Source organism: Chiloscyllium plagiosum, unplaced genomic scaffold (assembly GCF_037043375.1).
Source record: "Chiloscyllium plagiosum isolate Xiang-an unplaced genomic scaffold, Cpla_swu_hap1 HiC_scaffold_7, whole genome shotgun sequence".
NCBI lineage: Eukaryota > Metazoa > Chordata > Chondrichthyes > Orectolobiformes > Hemiscylliidae > Chiloscyllium > Chiloscyllium plagiosum.
In genome coordinates, this window is record NW_028270145.1 from 86,918,758 (window position 1) to 86,938,126 (window position 19,369).

A 19,369-nucleotide genomic window follows, 5' to 3' on the forward strand; every position below is an offset into this window, starting at 1 on the left:
CTGGGGTCGTGGAGTTCAGAACTAGAGGGCATAGATTTAGGGTGAGAGGGGAAAGATATAAAAGAGACCTACGGAGCAACGTTTTCATGCAGAGGTGGTACGTGTATGGAATGAGCTGCCAGAGGAAGTGGTGGAGGCTGGTACATTTGGATGGGTATATGAATAGGAAGGGTTTGGAGGCATATGGGCCGGGTGCTGGCAGGTGGGACTAGATTGGGTTGGGATATCTGGTCGGCATAGACAGATTGCACCGAAGGGTCTGGTTCCATGCTGTACATCTCTCTGACTCTATGACCTTACCCACAACTGAAGGAAGGCTCACTGGCCTACAGTAACCAGGGTTGTCCCGACTTCCCTTCTTAAGCATTTGCTATCCTCCAGTTTTTTGGCACTACTCCTGTTGACAATGATGACATAAGGATCAAAGCCAAAGGACTCTGCAATCTCCTCCCTGGCTTCCCAGATAATCGAAGATAAATCCCATCCAGCCCAGGGGTCTTATCTCTTCTCAGATCTTCCAAAATTGCTAAAACCTCCTCTTTGTCAACCTCAATCCCAGCTAATATTGTTGCTTGTATCTCCATATTCTCACTAACATTGCCCTTTTCCAGTATGAATACTGACAGAAAGTATTCATTAAGCACTCCCCCTATGTCCTCAGATTCCACACACAACTTTCCACAACTATCTTTCATTGGCCCTAATCTTAATTGAAGCATTTTTTTATTCCTGATATATCAATAGAAGACCTTAGGGTTTTCATTGATCCCATTCGCAAACAACTCTCATGTCCCCTTCTTGCTCTTCCTAGCGCATTCTTTCGATCTTTTCTGGTTAACTTATAACTCCCCAGCCCTCTAACTGAGCCTTCATGCCTCATCCTCACATAAGCCTTCTTCATCTTGACAACTCCTTTAGTAAACCATGGCTCCCTTTCTTGACAACTACCTCCCTGCCTGATAGGTATATACTTATCAAGGACCTGCAATAGCTGTTCATTGAATAAGCTCCACATTTAAAGTGTGTCCATCCCTGCAGTTTCCTTCCCCATCTTATGCATCCTAAATCTTGCCTAATTTCATCATAATTGCCTTTCCCCCAGTTATACCTACTTCCTGGAGTATACATCTATCCCTGCTCATTGCTATTGTAGACGTAGCCGAATTATGGTCACTATCGCCAAAGTGCTCACCTACCTCCAAATCTAATACCTGGCCGGGTTCATTCCCCAGTACCAATATCCAATATGGCATTGTCCCTTGTTGGCCTGTCTACATACTGTGTCCGAAACCCCCCTAGAACACATTGAACAAAAACTGACCCATCTAAACTACTTGAACTATAATATCCCAGTCAATATTGGGGGAAGTTAAAGTCCCCCATAACAACTATCCTGTTACTCTCGCTCCTATCGAGAATCATCTTTGCTCTCCTTTCCTCTATATCCCTTGAACAACTTGGAGGCTGATAGAAAACTCCCAACAGGGTGAACTCTCTTCTCCTGTTTCTAACCTCAGCCCAAACTACCTCAGTGGATGAGTCCTCAAATTGTTATCTCAGCTGCTGTAATACTACTCTTGATTAACAATGCCACACATCCCGCCTATTCTACCATCTTCTCTGTTCTTGCTGAAATATCTAAATCCTGAAATCTGCAACAGCTGTTCCTGTCCCTCCTCTAGCCACGTCTCTCAAATAGCCACAACATCGAAATCCCAGGTACCAACTCATGCTGCAAGTTCACCTACCTCATTCCAGATGCTCCTGGCATTGAAGTACACACATTTCAAACCAACATCCTGGCTGCCGTGCCCTCTTGTAAACCTTGTAAACCTATCCCTGACCTCACCACCCTCAACCTCATGTACACTGAAACTATAATTCAGGTTCCCATCCCTCTGCTACATTAGTTTAACCCACTTACCCCCCCGCCCCCATAGAGCATTGCATTGGCAAATCCCACCCGCCCCCCATCCCAGGATATTGGTTCCCCTTTGGTTCAGGTGAAGACCATCCTGTTTGTAGAGGCCCCACCTTCCCCAGAAAGAGCTCCAATTCTCCAAGAATCCAAAACCCTCCCTCCTGCACCATCCCTGCCATCACGTATTCAGCTCTGCTCACTCCCTGTTCCTTGCTTCACTAGCACGTGGCACGGGCAGCAAACCAGAGATGACAACTCTGTTTGTTCTAGCTGTAAGCATCCAACCTAGCTCCCTGAATTTCTGCCTTAGATCCACACCTTTCTTCTTTCCTACGTTATTGGTGCCTATGTAAACCAAGACTTGGGGCTGCTCCCCCTCACTCTCAAGGATCCCAAAAACACAATCAGAGGCATCACGAAGCCTGGCATCTGGGAAGTAACAAATTATTCGTGAGTCTCACCGTTCCCGCAAAACCTCCTGTCTCCCTAACTACGGAGTCCCCAATGACTAATGCTCTGCTCCTCTTCCCCCTTTCCCTCTGAGCAGCAAGGACAGACTCTGCACCAGAAACCTGTACCCCAATGCTTACCCCTGGTAAGTGCGCTTCCCCCAGCCCCCCAACAGGATCCAAAATGGTATACGTTGTTGAGGGGAACCACCACAGGAGATTCTGCACTGCCTGCCGGTTCCCTTTCCTACCCCTGACGGTAACCCATCGACTTTCTTCACGTGGCTGTGGAATAACTACCTCCCTGTAATTCCTCTCAATAACCTCCTCTGCCTCCTGAATGATCCAAAGTCCACCCAGCTTTAGCTCCAATTCCTTAACATGGTTCCCAAGGAGCTGGAGTTGGGTGCACTTCCCACAAATGAAGTCAGCAGGCAGCAGGGACACCAGAGATGATTCTTATCTCCCATACTGCAGGAGGAACCTTTACCTGCCTTAACCTTCATTCTCACTATTCTAAATTCCCAAATAAACTGCTGAGAAAATGAAACATGAAAGGAAACACTTACCACCTTACCAACTGATGCACAGAACTTTTGTTTTTGTTAGAGGAGGAGGATGGGTGGGAGACACTAGCCAAGTAGTGTTTCAGTTAAAGCAAATATGTCATCTCATGACCTCTCTGAGTGCCTCCTGCTTGAGGCTGCTGCACTTCCGGCTGTTGGAACACCAATGGCAGGCTCTGATGCCAGAGGTAAGCTTTTGAACAATTTACTTCACCTTCCCGACAGCCTCCTGCTCAATGCTTCCACAATTTCTGCTGCTGGAACAACACATTTAGGTTTGTCAGTTGGTCTTGGACCCTTGCACACTGGAATCTCTGTTTTTGTTCTTTGTGGACAGAAAGAACGTGTACACAAACTTGTTTCATAGAATCATAGAATCCCTACGTGTGGAAACAGGCCAATTGGCCCAAAAGGTCCACACTGACTGCCCAAAGAACGAGACCCATTCCCTAACTAATACACCTAACCTACATATCCTTGGACACTGTGGGCAATTTAGCATGGCCAATTCACCTAAACTGCACATCTTTAGAATGTGGGAGGAAACTGGAGCACCCAGAGGAAACCCACACAGACACGGGGAGAATGTGCAAACTCCACACAGACAGTTGCCCAAGGCTGGAGTCGAACCTGTGTCCCTGGTGCTGTGGGGCAGCAGTGTTAAACCCTTTCAATTCAACAAAATAGTGCCAGCCATATTCTGGCTCATTTATTTGGACATTACCACCCCAACCAGTCTTGCTTCATATTTCAATAAAGCTTTAATGTTTAATTGTCAATCATCATTAACTGCTGAATTCTTCATGGCAATGCATTCACCAATCAAACTCCACTTGTCAATTAAACAGCACACCTCTGCCATATAGTCCAGATGTTGTTTTTCCCTTCATTCTGGTGATGTCTTGTGATATGACTTGATAAGTGCAAGATAAAAGGTTTTGACAAAATGTCTCCTTTGTAAGGAATTTCTGAGAAATATTTAGAAAGGCTGCTCACTACCCTGCAAATTGTTTTGACTGGGTCCAGTAAGATCAGCAGACCTTGGATGACTTTAGTTTGAGCTTTTACTCCAGCACATAGGTGTTAAGTGTGTTCTTCTTGAATTGCAATGGTATGTGTGACATTGGTCATTGGACCCTGCATAAAGGATGGGTTTCCAAGTGTGTCCAGCGGAACCTCAATTATCCGAAGGGTATGGGCAGGGAGTATTTCATCCGGGTAATCGAATGCCGGATAACATAGTTCAGCCAAGTATCGGGACCTTGCAATGTTGCCGGACAATCCGATATTCTGATAATTGAATGCCAGACAATCGAGGTTCCTCTGTACATGGAGGTGGTCACAACTTTCATAGTGAAAAGTATAGTCTCCAAGTTCTACATAAAGTGTGGTGCAAAACCCATGCCCCACATCTTCATGTTCTTTGATATTTATGGAGGATTTTGTGTCAGACTTACTAACGTTGACTAGCCCTTACAGCCTCTTTCAGTAGGGCATGGCATCTAAGTCCACGGCAGCAGTTCCCATGTGAGAACTCTGTCTTTGATGATCTGACACTTGTGCTGCACCACCCGCCCTATCCAGTTTGTAGGCCTCTCAGGTCAAATATTTCAGCATACTACCAAGTGCATATCCACCTCTAAGCCATCTGCTGAAGTTCTGCAGACAGCAGCATCTAACCAGTGAGATTGGCATGACTACAAGTTATTAATCCTGTGGAGGAGATACTGGTTCCCATTGCTGGAATAATCAGAAACTGGAGATGGTGTAAGAATGCATTTCTTGCTTTACCACATCTTCCCTTACCACAATTTGAGATTGGGGTTGCATACGTTAGAGGTTTTGATATTGTTTTTCATTCATCACTATCTTCTTGTAGCAGCACTTTCTGATTCATCCCTCCCTATATTTTTAAAAGCTCGTGTGGAGCTGAAAGGACAGACATGCGAAGGTAAGCTGTAATAAGGGAAGATGTGGGGAAAGCAAGAAATGCATTCTTACACTATCTGCAGTTTCTAAATCCGAAGAGATTGTATCATGAGGGGCATGTAGGTTGAGACAAGGAGGCTTAGATTTACATATGCCATAATCTAAAATCATTTCAAACTCAACCAATAATAATTATGTCAGTCATGGTTATTCCAGTAACGGGAACAACTATCTCCTTCAAGGATTAATAACTTGCAGTCATAGCAGTCACACTGTTCAGATGTTGCAATCACTGGTTATTTTCTATCTTATCCTGTAAGAGAGAGGGAACTGTGTCAGTGAGAGTTGCTAGGTGATGGAGCTAACTTAATTGAATAGTGTGTGAGGTGTTGGCATGAAGCTTGCAGTTGTGTTAAACCTGTGAGGGTGAGGTGAAGCTCTGTTTGTTCGAGATGGGTTGTGTATGATTTTAAAAGCGCTGGGGGAAAGGGTTGAGGCTGTCAGAATTGAGCAGTCTGTGAGGCTACTGGAACAGTTGAAGGGATTTGATATTGCAAGATGAACTCACTGGCCCCTTGCATTTGTGAGAGGTCATCAAACATTGGTTTTGTCTGGAAGGCTTCTTGGATCCCTTACCCTGCTGTGCCATAATTCATTGTTAATTTTTCCTGTTTTTTTTTGTTTCTCTGTAACCATTTCTAAGACTGTTGCAGCCAAAATACCTTTCCCTTTTAAGTGGTGTAGCTTGACTTTAAATAGTGCAAGCTGGTTCTCAGTGATGCTGCTGTTGCTTAAACTTGGTCTGGCTGCTGACTTGTCAGCAGTATGTTGCAGTAACAGTATTTAAATAGCAATTCAGTTAGGCAAGTAGGAACTTGCTGTAATTTAAGAGGGAAATTCAGGGCACCTACCCAGTGAGACACTTGTTGGGTAGTGCCGGTACTAAATCTGGGTAATTTAAGAAAGCACTTCCTGAATTTGCTGCCAGTGCAGGCTGATAAGCTGACTGGCTGCTTTCTGTGCTATGCCATTCTGTAATTCAGTACTAAATAAGCAAGAGTCATTGCCGAGCTGGAAATTTGAAACAATTTTTTCTCCTATGCCTGAGTCATTTCAAATACAAACAGCAAAGTCTGCTTGAGCAAGTGAAAAACTCTCAATTTCTAGTTGCTTCCATTGAGAGCTTGCTCCTGTTGCTGCTGGACATGGAGAACAAAGTGAGAGATGACCAGATATTTACTGGTACAACAGCTCTGCATTGTTTGCACCACAAGGTTATTCAGACTGCAACAGTTGCAATGGTGCATATAAGCTAGTAGTTTTCCTGAACAGGAAGGCAGTCTTCTTAATGAATGCACAGGTAGTCACAAACTATGCTGTCAAAATTATGTATGTGGCTGGGCACTGTGATGCTGCCACACAGCAATTGTCTAGTGTGCCTGCAATTTTCTATCCCAGGTCATGCCTTCTGCTCTTCCAATTTTGTACTTTTCACCATTCACTCCTTCCAGTACACCATCAACAGATACTCCTGTCATCATGCTGCTGCCCCTTTGAATTCATTGCAAATCCCTATATGCTGTTCCCTCATCTGAATGCTATTCTTCACAACGCCTTTGCTTTCTATGGTCAGAACTTCTACATTTCTCTTTCTTTTCTCTATGCCTGTTATTGGCATTCCCTCCTTGACTGTTTCTTATTTAGTGTCATAAAAATGTCAAGCATGATTGTTAAGTGCCTTGAAAAGTTTTACAAAGTTAGGTGTGCTGTATACACACCTGACATCCTAACTCATTAACCAATTACTATATGAACTCCACACTTGCCCGACATTTTTACCTTTTCACAGCAGCTGTGAAAGTGTCTTGCTGCGCTGCCCAATCTTTAAACTCACAACATAGTAGCTGACTATTGCAAAAGAAGACAGGCAGGAGGCTGGAAGAACACAGCATTAGGAGGTGGAGAAGTGAATGTTTTGAGTGTAACCCTTCTTCAGGACAGGCAGAGAACTTCTGAAGAGACTTTGCAGGGGAACAAACTTGGTTAGAGACAAAAAATCTGCAGATACTGGAATCCAAAGTAGAAAGGCAGGACTGAAGAAGGGTTACACCCAAAATGAAGACTTGATGCTGGATGGTTTGTTGTGTTCTTCCAGCCTTCTATCTGTCTACTTTGGATTCCAGCATCTGCAGTTCTTTTGTCTCTATTGCAAAAGAAGAACACGTTTTGACTTTCACTGATTATCCTGCACTATGGGGCAACTGTGCTGATTTCACAAATGCTCCACACTTCAGAAGGAACTATGATCTGCACTCCCAACTAGAAATTTAGAGCTCTGTTGAAGAGTTAAAAAACAGGAGTGGAGTGGCAATCAATCCGACTGTGAATGTCATGCATGGGGAAAGCTCAGCCACAGTTTTCACGTTTTTGGATTGGTTGAGTGGGATCAATAGTTTGCCTATTGTGAACAACTGAAGGAGTGTATTGTTCCATATGCTTCCACGAGTTGTTGGGGCATTGTTCCTTTGTCAGTGATCACACTGTCACTAAATTTAATATAATACTATACTCGCTTGTGTGGCAAACTGAGCATCTTTTTCACTTGAGTGAAACAACCTGTTAGTTCATTTACACTGCATAGTGGCAGGATAAAACAGCTAGTTCCCCTGTTGCTCCAATTCTTTGAGATGCCTTACCTTTCCAAGGTAATTGTCCATTGTGCCTTGTTTGCATTATGATGAAGCAGTCGCATTAAGAGGTGTGTTTTGTTATAGTTTCTTTTTGAGAGAGACTGGGGTGGAGATGCTTAGCAGTCTATGAGAAGATAAACAACTTGTGAAGCTCTGGGTGTTTTTTGTTTGAAAGCTGGAACAACAGAAGTAGCTTGTATGATGGTTAAACTCCCACCCACTGAACCAGGGATTTTAGCTTTAGCTTTCAGCAATTGCTGTTGGGGTCTTGAAGAAGTGGAAGCAATTTTTCTCTATCTTGGTTACAGCCAAAGCTGGGGGCTCTCTTTCTAGGCTGCTGGATTGCATGTGAGACAAGATCTATTTTCTGGATTTGCTTTTTGCCAAGGCTCTGTTTATGGGGTGTTACAATGTTGGAACAGTAATTAATCATAGTTACTGTATCTATTATTCTGTTAAGTTTTCCAATAGAGTTAAGGTATTCCAAGTCCTTCTGTCTTTTGTTGTGTTTTAACCAGTGCTTGAAGAAATTGTGTTTTGCTTAACATCACGTGTTTTGACCAATCAAATTGCATCTGGCACGCAGCATGACATTTACATTTAAATAAGAAAAGGTTAGGGTCCAGGCTACTTTCTTGAAATGGTTTGAGGGAGTCTTGCCTGGTCCCTAACAGGATCAAACAATAGTGCCAGGTTAAAGGCTTCTTATGTATTCTGAGTAGTAAGGTTATGACCAATTAACCAATTGGCAACCCTTTCTTATGAATGATAAGTTATTATTCAGTTTTAAATGTGGCATTCTTGTGTCTATCCTGAGGAGTACAAGACTAAAAGCTTCGACCACATGTCCCTGTTCTTCAACAAAACTTAAATTCTATACAACCAATTATTACTGGATAAGTCAGATCCCAGACTGAAATCAAGATTGATACTTGTTTTGTTTTGTTTTTAACAAGTTGATCCTTAACTCAATCATAACTACACAATATCTTTTGATTTTATCAATAAAAAAGAAGTTTATTAAACAAAAGAGGTGAAAGTAAAAATAGAATTAACCAGACTATTTATTACAACAAAAACTTTAAGATTTTGAAACACATGGTAACACATTATCTCAGTTATTGCAAAGCACTCCCTTAAAGATCCCCCAAACAGCCATGTACAGTACCCAAAAGCAGTCTGGTACAATATTCACATCAGAAAAAAAATGCCTTCTCTAATCCATCTATAGGTTTAATATAGCTGTGACTTCCACTCCCAGTGTGGAAAATCTGATAGCCCCTTCCTGGACTTTCATACACCTGAACTTAAACATTTTTCACTTTAAATGACATCTATGTGGTTGTATGCAAAATCACCTCGTCTGAAATTATTATTAAACTCAATATTCTGAGGTAATGTTTTGTTAACAAATCTTAATATCTTCTCTCCTTCTGAGGAGCAACGTCTTTACACATCTATCTGCACCCCAAGCTTCTGCAGAATTCCCAAACCAAAATCTTTTTTTTATTTTTAACAAGTGATGGATTTTCCAAGCTTACAAGTAAGTTCAGAATTTTCCAACTGCAATCTTGATTCACAATTGTTGACTTTGTTCATTATAAAGTCTCCTAATGTAAATGACAGTTAATTAGCCCTGGAGATAATTTCTCTTCTTGACTGTTTTAAAATAACTCAGCAATGCAGCAGAAATGCTTACAGATTAATCATTTAACAATTCAGACACACAACAAAAACCATATGCTCTGAATTCAGTATTCAAAAATCCAACCTTAAATATAAATTATATTAAAATTTATATAAAACACATTTGCTACTGAACACTTTGCAAAGTGTGTCTAATATCTGCAATTTCATGGCAATATTCTGTGACTTTATGTTGTTTCCATGACATATCAGGCAAGGCAATTGAGTATTTGCTGAAATTTGTGTTGCGTGTTGAAAAAGTACAGAGAACAGGTCACAGTAAGAAAATGGATGCCCTAAAATTGTTAATGGCTTCAGGCGAGAAGGGGTAAAAACTGGGGCAAATTATGAAAGGAAATAAATGGTGTTAATAATAAATAGCTTGATCATTTTTATCTTGAAGGTAATCAATATATATCATTCATATTGTGCTATGGATTTTTTTATAAAAACAATTGCTTTGTAAAGTACTAAGCCAAAGTTTGAGTCTGAAGTAATTTAGTTCATTTATGCAACTGAAATACATCAAATACTTTGCCTGACAAATAATTTGAAGTGATTGAGTTCATTGACATTGGTGAGCCAGAAGGAAACTATAAATTTTGGCTCATGTGTATTTATTCAACTCAACTAAAAGATATTGCACATTTGTTTTACTTGTAGGTCAGCTGAAGCCTACTGCCAAGCCAAAAGGCAAATTTTATTTCTAAGGGAAGATATAAAATAAGTGAGACTGGAGCCTCCAAATCCCAATCGACCTCCCATCCAGCTGATGGACATTTGGGAGGTTCACTTGGATGAAAGTACAGATCGCAAATTCTACATTAATACGGTCACAAAAGAGAAGACCTGGAAACCGCCAAGGCTCTTTGTGGGCATGCGAGACATAAAGGTAAATGAAAATTTTCCAAAGGATACATAAGGAGTTGTATAATCTCGCAGTGTATGATTTCTGCAGAAGAACAAAAGTTATATTGAGACTAACATAATTATACTGTGAATGAATTAGCATTTTCAAAAAAAAAAGTCCACACACAGAATTTTGGAAACAAATAAACAAAGATGGGCGAGAATGTCTGGAGAATTCCAATCCAATTTATACATATATTTGGAGCAGGGAGTAACTCGAGAAAAGGTAAGCTCAAGGACAAAGGGGGAGATTTGTGGATGGAGCTAGAGAAAGTGGGTGAGGTTGTTAATGAATACTTTGCAACAGTATTCACCAAGGAGAAAGACATAGATGCTGAAACGTTATAGAGAAGAGCTTTTTTGATACTCTAAGGCACATCAACATTAAGAAGGAGGAGGTGTTGAGTACCTTCAAAAACATTAAGGTTCATAAGTCCAATGGCCTGATGGGATCTATCTTCAGACATTGAAGGAGGCAAGGGAAGAGATAGCTGGGTCTTGACAGAGGTCTTTGTATCTTCTTTAGCCACAGGTGAGGTCTCAGAAAACTGGAGAATAGTCAATGTTGTTCCTTTATTCAAGATGGGCAACAGGGATAATCGAAGAACGTAAAGGCCAGAGAGCCTTATATCAATGGTAGGGAAATTATTGTAGAACATTCTCAGAGACAGGATATACTTGCATTTGGAGAAAAATTGATTTAATAGGGATAGTCGGAATGGCTTTATGCAGGAAAGTTTTCTCTCACAAACTTGATTAAGTATTTTGAGGAAGGGACAAAGTGAGGCAGTGGATGTTGTCCACATGGACTTTACTAAAACATTTCACAAGGTTTCTCATGGTAGACTAATCCTAAAGATCAAATCTTATGGAATCAGTGGTGACTTGGCAAGTTGGATAAAAATTAGTTTGACCATGGAAGGTAAAGAGTAATGAACAGCGAGGAAGGATGTCAAATGATGCAGCAGGTTATAGTTTGGCTAGATAGCAGTGTGGAGAAATGGCAGAAGGACAATTGTGAAGTGATGCATTTGGGAGGTTAAATGTGAGAGAAATGAATGCTATAAATGTCAGATTTTTAGGATATTGATATACAGAGGAATCTTGGGTTCCAAGTCTATAGTTCCTTAACAGTGACAACACAAGTAGATAAGGTGGGAAAGGAAGAATACTGCTCGTTTGCTTTTTTTTTGGGCATTCAGTAAAAGTGGCAAGTCATATTGCAACTATGTGAGACTTTAGTCAGGCCACATTTGGAGTACTGTATGGAGTTCTGCTCACCACACTACAGGAAGGACATTGAGGTGCAGACGTTTACCAGGATGTTGCCTGTGCAGGCAGATGAGATCAGTTTAAAATAGCATTCCTGGTCGGTACAGACATGGTGGGCTGATGGGCCTGTTGCTGAGCTATTTTCTACAACAAGCATGTTTTCTTTCTCAATACTGCAATCCTTAAAGTGAAAAATAATTAATTGTTAACTCATCTGAATTATGCCATATTTGTTAGTTTCTACTGAAGTGATAATACAAAAACAAAATCCTGGATATTGGAATTTTAAACTAAGTTGAAAATTCTGGAATACTCATAAAAACAGAAACAAAAGATGTTTCAGGATGCTGACCTTTCTCTAAACTGAAAACATCAGAAATACTGAGCTTTTAAGCAAATTCAGAGCAGGGAAAAAGATGAGGGAAAATGGCAAAGGGAAAGCAGTTGACAAGGGGTAAGAAAGGCAGGATTAAATGTAAAAAGATTGATGGCAGAATGTAAAAAGAGATAATAATAAGATAATAATTAAAAGGAAAGATCTAAAGGAAATATAAGGAGAAAAGTGTCAAAAGCTGATTTCCAAACAAAAAATAGGGGCAGAGGCTGTCATATGAAATTCTTGAGCTTAAATGTTGGAAGACTGTATGATGTCGAAGTGAACCATGAGATGAAGTTCCTTTAACTTTTGTCATTGTATCAAATGGAAATACAAGGATAGGCAAATCAGAATGGAAATGGTGTCGAAAAATAAATCACAGTTGACCTAAAACTCAGGATTACATTTTGAAGATGTTCTACAACATGGTCGTAGTTTGGTTTCCCACTTTTGGAGAAGACTGCATTCTGAGCAGTAACTACAATAGGCAGGAGGGCGTACAAGTAAATTGCTGAGTCACCTGGAAGTAGTGTTTGGGACATTGGACAATAGGAAAGGAGACAGTAAAACTGCATGCATTGTATCTGCTATAACTTGTATGGGAAAGTGCTGTTGAAATGGGAGGAAGTATTATGGGTGAAGAAGGAGTGGACCTGGGTATAGTGGATCCACTATCCATTCAGAATGTTGAAGTAGGAGCAGAAGAGAAAATCTTATTTATATTATGTTGTCACGTCACATCTCAGATATTATAGATGTCATAAAGTCATACAGTCATAGAACTGTACAGCACAGAAACAGACCCTTCAGTCCAACTTGTCCGTGCTGACAAGATATCGTAAACTAATCCAGTCCCATTTGCCAGCACTTGGTCCATATTCCTCTAAACCCTTCCTATTCATACACCCATCCAGATGCATTTTAAATGTTGTAATTGTACTAGCCTCCACTACTTCCTCTGGCAGCTCATTCCATACATGCACCACCCTCTGCATGAAAAAGTTGCCACTTAAGGTACTTCTTAAATCATTCCTCTCATGCGCTAAACCTGTGCCCTCTAGTTTTGGATTCCCTCACCCCTGGGAAATGACTGGTGTTCACCCTGTCCATGCCCCTCATGATTTTATAAACCTCTATAAGGTCACCCCTCAGCCTCCAAAGCTCCAGGGAAAATAATCCTACCCTATTCAGCCTCTTCCTATAGCTCAAACCTTCCAACACTGGAAACATCCTTGTAAATCTTTTTTTTAACCCTTTCATGTTTCACAACATCCTTCTTATAGCAGGGAGACCAGAATTGCACACAGTATTCCAAAAATGGCCTAACCAATATCCTGTATAACCTCAACCTGACCCCGCCCCCATTCCAATACTCAATGCACTGACCAATAAAAGAAAGCATACCAAATGCCTTCTTTAGTATCCTGTCTACCTGCGAGTCCACTTACAAGGAACTTAAATCTGCACTCCAAGGTCTCTTTGATCAGCAACATTCCTTGGGACCTCACCATTAAGTGTGTACACCCTGCCCTGATTTGCCTTTCAAAAATGCTGCACGTCACTTTTATCTAAATTAAACTCCATCTGCCATGCCTTAGCCCATTGGTCTATCTGATCAAGATCCCATTGTACTCTGAGGTAACATTCTTTGTTGTCCTCTGCACTTCCAAATTTGGTGTCTTCTATAAACGTACTAACTATACCTCCTATGTTCACATCCAAAAAGGCAGTGGACACAATACTGATCCTTGTGGCACACTGCTGGTCACAGGCCTCCAGTCTGAAAAACAACCCTTCACCACCCTCTGTCTTCTACTTTTGAGTCAGTTCTGCATCCAAATGGTTAGTTCTCCTTGTATTCCATTAGATTTAACCTTCCCAACCAGTCTACTTTGAGAAACCTTGCTGAACACCTTACTGAAGTCCATATTGCTCACGTCCACCACTCTGGTCTCATCCTCTTTGTTACTGCCTCAAAAAACTCAATCAAGCTATAGAGACATGATTTCCCACACACAAAGACATGTTGACTAACCTTGATCAGTTTTTGCCTTTCCAAATAATTGTAAATCCTGTCCCTCAGAATTCCCTCCAACAACTTGCCCCCCCCCACCTGATGTCAATCTGAAATATTTCAAAAAGTTCAAATATTACCAATTACAAGAATTGTATCAGATAACTTATGAGACTTTTGGAACTGTCCCCATTGCCTGGAAATTAAGTGCAAAGTGAATTCTAGAAGAAACTAGACCAGCTTCTAAAATATCCCTTAAAGACATTGTACAGAAGCTTCTCAAACAGTAATCCTGTGTACAAATTTCTATAAAGGTCCCTAATGTGAAGATTTTAGGGAACAAACATTGTGATGATATCATGGCCACACGGTGGGCGGCACGGTGGCACAGTGGCTAGCACTGCTGCCTCACAGTGCCAGAGACCCGGGTTCAATTCCCGCCTCAGGCGACTGACTGTGTGGAGTTTGCACGTTCTCCTCGTGTCTGCGTGGGTTTCCTCCGGGTGCTCCGGTTTCCTCCCATAGTCCAAAGATGTGCAGGTCAGGTGAATTGGCCATGCTAAATTGGCAGTAGTGTTAGGTAAGGGGTAATACGTGGGGTATGGGTGGGTTGCGCTTCGGCGGGTCGGTGTGGACTTGTTGGGCTGAAGGGCCTGTTTCCACACTGTAATGTAATCTAATGTAATCTAATCTAATCTAAAAAAAAAGTAGCAGAATGGAAATTTGGACTGCCTTTGACCCTGCCCAAATTCCAAGAGCAAGATTGCTTTTCAATTTAAGTTTGGCATACTGCACCATAATGGTGTCACAGACAGCTTTATAGAAACTGAAGTAATTCAGAAGCAAATGGATATTCCAAGTATGGTTAAGGCAAAGTCAAACAGTTTAGCAGCATCAAACAAGCAGATTCAGGGTCCCATTTAAGCACTAAATTTTGCCAACTGAAGTCAAAAGTGAGGAAACCAGAGTCTGGATTAGAGTGGTGCTGGAAAAGCAAACAGGCCAGGCAGCATCCGAGGAGTAGGAAAATTGACGTTTTGGGCAAAAGCCTGTCATCGGGAACCTTTGCCTTTGGCAACTGAAGGTCCAGTTGATTTTATTTTAGACATTTTAGCGAAATTACCAGATAGACCAAAAATAGCAACTTTCATTTATACACTTAATGTGCAGTAAACTGTGTCAGTATGCTTCACAAATCTCACACTTTGTTTCTGCTATGTATGTTCCTTTACCCCCATCGATCTGCCTGTGGATTGCAAGCATAACTGCCTATCCTCTGTCGATAAAATGTAGAGCTAGAGAAAGCACAGCAGGTCAAGTAGTATCAGAGGAGCAAGAGAATCAATGTTTTGGGCCCGGAACATTGACTCTCTTGCTCTTCTGATGCTAGTTGAACTGCTGTGCTTTTTCCAGCTTCATGTTTTATCAACTCTGACTTTCCAGCATCTGCAGTCCTCACTATCTCCAAGTAGCTGTCTGCCCTCTGCCTTCCCATAACACAACTTCTCAGATTAGTTAAGATGATTAGAATGCCATGGGTCAGCCTGGATAGAAAGATGAAGTCTTAGTTTACATCTCACCCAAAATGCAATATCTCCAATAATCCAGATTTCCACTGTATTACTGTACTATTGAACAATGGTCTTTAAGGATTGAAACATTACACATTAACAGAGTACTTGGCAGCTAAACATAACAAAGCATGTCTTAGCTTGAACTAAATCATTGAAATGTTCTCTGGCATACTTCTTTCAGCTTGTCGTGCTCCAAGAGAACAGAGATAAGTCAGCTGGAAATTCTGAGCTTAATACTCATAGGTCATGTGTTACAATTCAGGGACTAAATCATGAATATATCCCTTGAAGGTACAGTGATGCAAGACATAAGACAACATTTTTGTTCTCTCATTTTTCTGAGAATCCATAAAATATTCTTTCATAAGAACATAAGAAATAGGAGCAGGGATAGACCATCTGTCCCATCTAGCCTGCTCTGCCATTCAGTAAGATCATGGACTCAGCTCCACTTACCCACCTGCTCACCATAACCCTTAATTCTTTTACTGTTCAAAAATCTATCTATCTCTACCTTAAAAATGTTCAACAAGATAGCCTCACTACTTCACCAGAAGGGAATTCCACACATTCACAATTCTTTGCGTGAAGAAGTTCCTCCTCAACTCAGTCCTAAATCTTATCTTGAGGCTTTGCCCCCTTGTTCTAGTTTCACCCTTATCTTGAGGCTTTGCCCCCTTGTTCTAGTTTCACCCTTATCTTGAGGCTTTGCCCCCTTGTTCTAGTTTCACCTGCCAGGGGAAACAACCTAACTGTTTCTATCTTATCTATTCCCTTCATAATTGTATATGTTTCAATAAGATCCACCATCATTCTTCTAAATTATAATGAGTATAATTCCAGGAGAATCGACGTTTCGGGCATGAGACCTTCTTCTGCCTGACCTGCTGCGCTTTTCCAGCAACACATTTTCAGCTCTGATCTCCAGCATCTGCAATCCTCACTTTCTCCTGAGTATAACTCCAGTCTACTTAATCTCTCTTCATAAGCCAACCCTCTCAATTTTGAAATCAACCTAGTGAACCTCCTCTGCACTCCCTCCAGTGTCAGTAAATCCTTTCTCAAATAAGGAGACCAAAACTGTATATAATACTCTAGTGTGGCCTTACCAGCATCCTATATAGTATGACCTCCCTATTTGTTAAACTCTATCCCTTTAACAATGAAGGACAAATTCCATTTGCCTTCTTTATTACCGGCTGCAGCTGCAAACCAACCTTTTCATGATTCATGCACAAGGATACCCAAGTCCCTCTGCATAGCAGTATGCTGCAATTTTTCACTATTTAAATAATAGTCCATTTTGCTGTTATTCCAGCAAAAATGGATGACCTCACATTTACCAACATTATACTCCACCTGACAGACCTTTACCCACTCACTTAACCTATCCAAATCTCTCTGCAGTCACCCAGTATCCTCTACACACGTTGCTCTACCACTCATTCTTGTACAAAAAAATTCACTTTATGTCTGTCCAGCTATTTCACTTAAATATTATGCTTACAATTTTAATTTCAGGGTAAATATGGCAACAATTTAATTAATGTGATTAATTACATTATTGATCAGTAAATGTAGGTTTTTGTCAGCAAACCTCAATTCAAGTTCAAAATTTAAAACATTTTAAATCCAAATACTTCCATTCAGAGGACCATTAAAATTTGGTGTTTAACATTTAAATTAATCTATTTTGAATGAAGAAAAGGCATACAATAAGATTAAAAAGAAGGCATTATTTTGGATTTTGCTCGAGTAACTTGCGTGAAATTGCGGTGTGATTGTTCCAGATGGAGGATGTGACAAAATGCTAGAAGACAATAATAAATGTACAGAATAGATTTGAGCAAATTGACTTGACTTCAAGATAGATAAGTGTGAGATAGTGTATAATGAAGCACAAACAACAGCTTCGGCTTGCTGGGTTGATTGACCTGTTCTGTGATGCAAAGGCTTCGTAAAGCCTGATTCCACTAGCTCAAGGGCCAGTTACCAAGTGTCACAGCAATCTTAAAATAATTGAAAAGGAAAATCAAGGGTTGAAACTGGAGAATTAGTTTTATGCAGCATTTGTCTTTACATCTGGAATGCACTTCCTGAAAGGGCAGTGGTAACAGAATCTGTAGTGACTTTCAAAAGGAAATTGGATGAGGGAAGAAATTGTACGGCAATGAAGTAAAGCTTTGGAAGTACGACTAATTGGGTAGCTCTGTCAAAAGGCTGATGAAGAAGAATGGACCAGGTAGTATCCTTCTGTGTCGCGTGATACTATAATTCTATGATTCATGGGATAAATGCTTCAAATATCAGTTACATTCATATTTGCAGTTGAAATTTTAGATTACAGTGACACTGTCATTTGATGATCTTGACCTGACATCTGAGCACAGGAAACTACAGCAGTATGAAAGCCTCTTCAAAACTGGATTTCATGCATATTGCTTAACGGATACTTTCAGACACATTTCATAAGTGCCCAGGGTTTAGCTAGATAGCTGAGATTCTTCGGCAAATTTGAAAAGAAGTTTTGAATGTTACAAATGAATGGAGGCCTTGTATATAGATATAGAGCTCCACTGAAACTGCACCTCGAATCCTATAAGTTGATATGTGCTAAAACAAGATAGTCTAGCTGGTATATATTGTTAGCTACATTATTGCTACAAACTTAAGTTGTTGTCTGAAGCATACGGTTTTATTTGCAGTTGAAAAAAAATTAAACAATGAGAACCCTTAACCAAAAAGGGATAATACAATGCTGAAGATAAAAAATAAGTAGTAAATTGCTAAGACTCAGTAAATGCTAGCAGCATGGTAGCACACTCACAACTGAGTTTGAAATTTCTTGGAAAATTTCATTATAGAGATTCATGACTGACATTCCAGAGCTATGCAAATAGCATATGTTGTCTTTCAGATGAGGCATTAAACCAAAAGCCTTCCATCCGTCCCAGGTAGACAAAATATCTCAAGGCACTGTTCGTGGATAAGACAAGGAATGGTGATATTGCCAGTTTAGATCCCCCAAGCCACATTACTCTTTTTGGGACCTTGCACTGTTCATATTGACAGCCATGTCTTTTTTTTTCCCATTACAAGACTAGCTACTGTTTTAACTTAATACTTAATTGGTTGTCAAATGCTTTAGGATGACCTGAGGTCATATAAGATGTTATAGAAATGCAAGAACTTTATTTTTTTTTTGAAATCCAATTACATTTGTACAGGCTACTCTATTTAGGTTCAAATCTGCTAGGAATAAATCTGTTTGAAGTATCTTAATTTAAATTCCTAATGGAAGACCATTTTAATTACAACTACTGCTTTGATATGAACACAGTACACGCAAATCATCTAAGGTGACCTTGCACTTTTTCATTGTGCGCAAATTACATAAACTAAGTTGTCCATTTAAAGTTACATTTGAGGTATATTTGCATTGCAACTAGAGCTAACATATTTTTGCTCATTCTTGGTTGTGAACATTACTTAATTTTCTTTAAAAAGGCATTGAGCAATCAGGGTTGAGAAACATAACAGTCATGATCAAATGATGAAGCAGACTCGATAGGAGAATGACCTAATTATGCTCCCAGATCTTATGATGTCATGATTCCACTGCTGTTTTGAACTAATGCAACCCACATAATGTAGACATCTACAGGAAAAAAATGTACCTGTGTCTGTTTTCGAAAACATTTGGACAGGTGCATGAATAAGAAACGTTTAGAGAACTATGGGCCAAACACACACAGATGGGACTCGTTCGGTTTATGAAATGTGGTCAGGATGAATGAGTTAGACTGAAGGGTCCATTTCGGTGCTGTAAGACTCCATGAATCCATCACCTTATGTCTCTAGAAATATATGGATTTCTGAACACCAAAGGTGTCAAGAAGTATGGAGAGAGAGCTGGAGTATGGAGGTGAAGTAGGGGATCAGTCATCATCACATTGAATGATAGAGCAGGCTCAATTTGCAGG

The 19,369-nt window shown here is 40.5% G+C and overlaps 1 protein-coding gene across 1 annotated transcript in view; it reads left to right on the forward strand.

The window, feature by feature from the left end:
- The window catches only part of arhgap15 (Rho GTPase activating protein 15), a 741,895-nt gene that overhangs the window by 43,334 nt on the left and 679,192 nt on the right, over positions 1–19,369 (forward strand). Inside the window, exon 2 of the mRNA XM_043694095.2 lies at positions 9,905–10,133. Coding sequence (XP_043550030.1) covers positions 10,014–10,133 — 120 coding nt within the window. The 5' untranslated portion in view covers positions 9,905–10,013. The remainder of the gene's footprint in view (positions 1–9,904; positions 10,134–19,369) is intronic.